The sequence below is a fragment of the Salvelinus alpinus genome, chromosome 1 (assembly GCF_045679555.1).
Source record: "Salvelinus alpinus chromosome 1, SLU_Salpinus.1, whole genome shotgun sequence".
In the NCBI taxonomy this organism is placed as follows: Eukaryota; Metazoa; Chordata; class Actinopteri; order Salmoniformes; family Salmonidae; genus Salvelinus; species Salvelinus alpinus.
Genome location: NC_092086.1, coordinates 102,758,467 through 102,765,464, shown reverse-complemented (window position 1 = coordinate 102,765,464; position 6,998 = coordinate 102,758,467). Strand labels below are relative to the sequence as shown.

Genomic DNA, 6,998 nt, shown 5'->3' with positions numbered 1-6,998 from the left:
ATAGAGTAAATGGAATGGTATCAAACATAATTTCCCTTAGCGGTGCAGCGGTCTCAGGCACTGCATCTCAGAGCTAGAGGTGTCACTACAGACCCTGTTTTGATTCCAGGCTGTATCACAACCAGCTGTGATTGGGAGTCCCATAGGGCGGCACACAATTGGCCCAGTGTCGTCCGGGTTAGGGTTTGACCGGGGTAGGCCGTCATTGTAAATAAGAATTTGTTCTTTACTGGCTTGCCTAGTTAAATAAAGGTTAAATAAAATCAAAATTCCATTTACTCCATTCCAGCTGTTGGACTCCATTCCAGCCATCATTATGAACCATCCTCCCCTCAGCAGCCTCCACTGCTCTCCAGCTATCCCTATGAACAGTGGGTCACAAGAAGACGAGTTGAAAAGAGGAGGAGAGGAGATGGTGCCAATTAATCTTTAATTACGATCATGGAATGTGTGTGTGTGTTTTCTCTGCAAGGGATTATATGTTTACCAGTATGCCCCCTAGAGGACATAGCATACACTATAATAACACTCACGTCAGTATTGTCAAAAATGATGTATATACTGACAAAATACTTGTCTCTACGCCCTAAAAATAGGAGTTGTTGTCCAGCGGTTTGTCAACCGCCGTGCCGATTGCCAATCTCTTTGGATTGGTGGAGGATATGTAACAGTATAACTTTAGACCGTCCCCTCGCCCCGACTCGGGCGCGAACCAGGGACCCTTTGCACACATCAACAACTGAAACCCACGAAGCGTCGTTACCCATCGCTACACAAAAGCCGCGGCCCACACTACTTCTAGGTTTCAGAGCAAGTGACGTAACTGATTGAAATGCCATTAGCGCGTACCCGCTAACTAGCTAGCCGTTTCACATCCGTTACAGATACATCTAATTATTGTAATAAAGTTTTTAATATGTTGATGTCAACCGCCTGTATTCAATGTAGAAAGATGCTATGCTACTAGCCTCATGTCATTAATTTGCATAGCCATCTCCAGACAACTCTGATATAATGTGTTTTCAAAAAGTGTCCGGGATGTTACGTGTCCTACTTATATCAGTACACTCATAACAACCTAAACATTACAAAACGTCTATTCGATTAAATAATCCTCACGTAGCAAATAAACCATTCGTTTTTTTTTGTTGATAAAATCCGGCACTATCATTGAACTCCATACAAAAACTCCTTGCTTGGGCGAGCGAAAGAAACTTAACAACGCCACCTTCTGGAGGAGGTAGATTTTTGTCCGAGTTGGGCCTCTCGCTTCACCTCTCTCTCTCTGGTATCGTCCATGCAAATTTTTGGAATTATGGCACTTGTGTAAATTACTTAATTAAAAATACTTTAACGTTTTTTGGGATATCTACTGAAATATTTATATTTTTGACAACTTTTACTTTTACTCCACTACATTCCTAAAGAAAATATGTACTTCCTACTCCCATACATTTTCTTTCACTTGAGTCATTTTCTGACAATTGAGTACTTTTTCCACCACTGAGGTATGGTACCTACGGTATAGCATATGTTCCATCATGGTAGTAGGCTATTCCATAGATTTTAAGGCAAAAGTTTGATTCAGTGAGGGATCCATTTTTTTTCACACCAAATACAAAACATACACATATGAACAACAACTTACAGACCCACATAAACAAGGACTACATCTCCCCTGCCCAGACCCGCATTGTTTATGTGGGTCTGTAAGTTGTTGTTCGTATGTGATGTAGTTTGTTTGCACACCTTATATTGTTCCTGGTGCGTAAAACCTTTTGGGAAAAAGAAACTCCAGCACACTGGCATTCTTGTAAGCTTCAGAATGTTTTATTGATTTGGAAAATGAGCCATTCAGATTAGGCTCACCAGGGGTGGCACTATACATACCATTGTTAAATATTTTGTACCATGATCTCAGTGCTGGACAAAGTACCCAATTGTCATACTTGAGTAAAAGTAAAGATACCTTAATAGAAAATGACTCAAGTAAAATTTTATGTAATTGCTAAAATATACTTCCTTATCAAAAGTAAAAATACAAGCATAAATAATTTCACATTCCTTATATTAAGCAAGCCAGAAGGCCTGATTTTCTTGTTTTTATTTATTTATGGATAGTCAGGGCCACACTCCATCAATCAGACATAATGTACCAACGAAGCATTTGTGTTTAGTGAGTCCACCAGATCAGAAGCAGTAGGGAATTGGACCATTTTCCTGTGAATTTGACCATTTTCCTGTCCTGCTAAGCCTTCAAAATGTAACGAGTAGGCCTACTTTTGAGTGTCAGGGAAAATGTATGGAGTAAAAAAAACTTTTTGTTTTTTTGTTGTTGTACCAGAGAAAGAGCATAATATATTATTCCAGCCCAGGCGCAATTTAGATGTTGGCCAATAGATGGCAGCAGTGTATGTGCACATTTTTAGACTGATCCAATGAACCATTGCATTTTTGTTCAAAACGTTGTATCAAGACTGCCCAAATGTGCCTAATTGGTTTATTAATACATTTTCAAGTTCATAATTGTGCACTCTCCTCAAACAATAGTGTGGTATTATTTCATTGTAATAGTTACTGTAAATTGGGCAGTGCAGTTAGATTAACAATAATTTAAGCTTTCTGCCCATATCAGATAAATCTATGTCCAGGGAAATGTTCTTGTTACCTACAACCTCATGCTAATCACATTAGCCTATGTTGGCTCAACCGTCCCGCGGGGGGAGGGGGGGCACGGTTTACACCACTGCATGATCTTACTTTTTCAACAGCAACCTGCTATAAGTATGTTTTCCGATGTGATTGCCTTAGCTCAGATGTGATTACACTTTTACTATTTAAATCAAGTGACAAATAGTGGCCCATAATGTGTAGGCTTCTCCCAAACTAGGATAAATACATTGACAAATGCTCTCATTTGACTAAATAACTTCAAGATAATAACTCAAATCAAAGTACACTTAAATTACAGTGCGTACACAGTACACACACTGTACAGAGGTGAGAGTGAGTGGACTATTTGGATATCGCTGTGTATTCTGGGTACAGACAGTAATTCCACGATGGCGGCGAGCAGGAGGCTGCACAAGGTACATTTCCTGATCAATCAAATTAGGATTTTCAAATATTAGATTAAAGAAAATAACACATTCAGATTTCTAAATCTCCGATCAAATTAAAAGTGTCGTTAAATTGGTTTAATTTAGCCCCACACTGTTAAAAACCTCATGAAACTCGGTAAGCGGAAAATGAAGCTAGCTAGACGTTAGCATGCTAAGCTAACCAGCTAGCAGTTTTTTTGTGATGTTTTGATGTTAGCACCGGTATATTAATATGCAGGATCCGTGTATTGTTAATCTAAATTAAGTAACAATGTGTCATCAAATGTATTTAGATTAAATTCATTATTGTGTCATAAATTGCGTGACGCAGGTTCAACATGATTGAACATTGTCTCAGAAAAACTTGGCTAGCTAGCTAACGTTACTAGCTGGCTAGCTTGCGAACCTTAGCAAGGGAGTTAATTGTGCAATGCACAGCAGTTACCTAGTTAGCTAACAGTGTGGATCTATGAGCAAACCAGCTAGTTAGCAACTCAGGTTAATTCCGCTTATTTTCTCAATGTGTAACCGAGGAAGCTTACCAGCTGGCCAATTACATGCATTTCCTCAGATTTGGTTTCATAGTTTTGAATAGTCATCGAGTGAATCGAAAGCGAAATTGTAGAAATGTATTCTCTGCCAAGTACGTTAGCTAAGCTAGTTGAATTTCATTCATTCGACTTCAATAAACGCGCTAGCTAGCTTTATAGCCAACAGTCACATTAGCTGACCAACACTGTGTGTAAACAATCCTCCTGTTCTCAACAATGGGTGTTAACAAACTTAATCGATTAACCTAACTTAAGCTTTTTGTTTATTTGTGCTAACAGTGGTTATTTCTTAGAACGTTTTTACATAGACTTGTAAACCATTTATTTTCTCAAAACAACCGTAGGACATAGAGTAAGTCTACATTCAAGCTCAGATTTATATGGAGAGAAATTAAACCAGGAAGCTGTGTGCCCATGTTTTATTGTTATGGGTGTGTTAACTGTAATGTCCTTGTCACTATAACACACTGTGACACTACCCCCAATCTTATGATTTGTAGTGAAAGATTACCAGCCCTGGGATTTATGAGTCATTCATCTGGTTTGGCAGAGACCAGTGTTCTGTAGTGAGATCAGAGTGTGAGAATGCACTGGAACACTTCCTGGGTGGGTGTCTGAGGGAAGAGATGTGGCTGCTCGGCTACCATGATGAGAGACAGACAGTTGAAGTGTCAGATATAGGCTCATCGCTAGTACTCGTTGTAGTCATTCGGTCTGTGTTTACCTGTGTGATTCAGTCATTGGGCTGTTTTGGCCTATTTTTGGCCAACAGCTTGTTTAATGGTTACTAAGACTCAGCCAACAGACATGTTTTATCAGTCCTTTATCTCTAATTTGATATACACCTTCTTCCCGTAGTGGTGATGTTTATGGTTTGTGATTAACTGTCATTAATTAACAGTACAGAAGAACTTGTTCATTATGTTTTCTCTCTCTTTTTCAGGAACTTGATGAAATCCGCAAGTCTGGAATGAAAAATTTCCGTAACATTCAAGTGGATGAAACAAATATTTTGACTTGGCAAGGCCTCATTGTTCCAGTAAGTAGCCTAGCGCCACTACGTACTATTTTCTCCAGACAGAAAACATGAACATGAGCAGAATAACAAGGAGGACCAAGGCACTCACAGCGATATTCAAATCTATTTGTTGCTGTGACATGTTCAGCAGGACTCAGTTCACCTTTTAACCAAACGTCATTCTCTCTCTTTCTCCCCTCTAAAAGGACAACCCTCCATACGATAAAGGTGCGTTCAGGATCGAGATAATCTTCCCTGCGGAGTACCCCTTCAAGCCCCCCAAGATCACGTTCAAGACGAAGATCTACCACCCCAACATCGACGAGAAGGGACAGGTGTGTCTGCCTGTGATCAGCGCAGAGAATTGGAAACCAGCCACTAAAACTGACCAAGGTATGGTGGAAAGAAGCGCAGACACACACATGGAGAGCGAGACAGAGGCAATGGACACTGTGGTTTTCTTCTGTAGTTATTATTTGCAGTTTTTCATAATTTGTCATTGAAATGCTGTCTGAACCCTAACCCTCCGGTCTCCTCTCCCTCAGAGGCTCATATCTATTTGGCTGGAGAGGTTTCCATCCTGTATCCTCTGCCTGGTTATGGATTTCAATGTGTCTTTCTGACCTGTTTCATCTGGACTTCCTCATGTCGTCATCCATTTTTACACCATTCTTACGGTCTCTTTTGTCCTGCTTGTCTCTTTGCAGTGATCCAGTCCCTGATCGCGCTGGTCAACGACCCCCAGCCAGAGCATCCTCTCAGGGCAGACCTAGCAGAGGAATACTCTAAGGACCGTAAAAAATTCTTTAAGAACGCAGAAGAGTTTACAAAGAAACATGGAGAAAAACGACCTATGGACTGAGAACGCAAACGTGTGACTCCCTCTTCCCTTTCCTCCCTCCCCCCGGGATCCTCTCTCAACTCCTCCCTCTCTCCCCCCTTCCAAGACCACCTATACCCCCTCTGTTCTTACCCCATCTCCTGAAAATGGCCCCCACACACGTACACACATCCTTCTAGCCCCCCCCCTCCTCCTGGGGCGGTATATCTCGGCTCCACTTTGCCCTGGCAACAGGACTTTGTCGTGAATCAGGCTCGTCGGTCACCTCTGGGTGTTAGCTTGTGGCTGTTACTAACTTTCTACTGATTTCTTAAATTAAATTATAAAAGTGCCGGATTTGGGCCAGAGAGAGCAACCTGTAACAGGGAGAGGAAACAAATATGTGGGTAAAATGTTGTTCTGCTCATGATTTGTTCACAGAAGTGTATTGATTGCTGGAGCAGACCTGTATAAAGATTGTAGACTGTTTTGAAAGCTATTTGCTAAATGCTCAACTTGTGGTCTGTTTGCTAACCCTTTTCCTCTCACTCCTTCCCCTCACTAAAATATGTAACATAAAAAAAACAACCCCAAAAGCAACTAAATGATAAACATTTAAAGCATCCAGGTTCAGGTGTGTGACAAAATGTTTATTTTATATTTCTTTTTATTGTTTTGCTGAAGTTGCACTTTGCTCTGTGGAACTAGTTTTTAAGTTCACCATAAAACGTCAGTTTGTCACCAATACGATGTTCCAGATGTTATAAAAAGGAGAAGAAAGATGTGTGTTTGTGTTTGAACCTTAATTGAGAAATGATCATGAAATGTTTTGTTCAGCAGATATATGGCACTTCCTGTAAAGGTCTGACCATGTGACAGGAAGTACCTCTCTTTACACCTTTGCCCACTTGCCTTTTCCAAGAAGGGAATCAGACTATCACATCGTGTTCCCATGGAAACTGCTTATCATTATTCCTCTGCGACTGACGGGGATGGCAAAAGGTTTTCTGGGTATTGAAGTAATCAGCCCTAGAAAGGCACTGCACAAATTCACTAATCTTGTACACATATTTGTCATACAAAGTGATTTGTGAATCAGATGATTAAATTGCAGAAGTTTAGTCATTTACACATTTGTTTAGTCATTCAGCAACAACCACCTGACCAGTATCAGGAGAAGAACAGCTGCCATTGGGGAATAGTAATGGCATTGGACCAAAACATTTGATTATTTTATTAATATATGTAATTGTAAATGAAAGTTAGCCAGTAACCACCTAGAGGCAGGAGGCAGTTACCCGTCTAGTCCACAGGGATCTGTAAACACTGAACGGTTAGGACTAATGATATGATGTATTGGTTGACTGCCAATGAGATGCATGCAAGGTACTGCAGACCAGTATATGTCAGTAACACTTTTCCACCACTAGAGGACGATACTTATTTACAAGAGAAATGGAACTCCTTATCCAAAGGTCTGTGGGTCTTTTCAATTGTTTTTAATTGAC

The 6,998-nt window shown here is 40.4% G+C and overlaps 1 protein-coding gene across 1 annotated transcript; it reads left to right on the top strand.

Annotated features, from left to right (window-relative positions):
• The first annotated feature begins 2,960 nt into the window (after window positions 1–2,960).
• On the top strand, window positions 2,961–6,274 carry LOC139537154 (ubiquitin-conjugating enzyme E2 L3-like). Its single transcript, XM_071338122.1, has 4 exons — window positions 2,961–3,089; window positions 4,596–4,691; window positions 4,877–5,063; window positions 5,378–6,274. The coding sequence occupies exons 1-4, from the start codon at window positions 3,063–3,065 to the stop codon at window positions 5,530–5,532; spliced, it is 465 nt and encodes a 154-aa protein (XP_071194223.1). The 5' UTR covers window positions 2,961–3,062; the 3' UTR covers window positions 5,533–6,274.
• The last annotated feature ends 724 nt before the right edge of the window (window positions 6,275–6,998 follow it).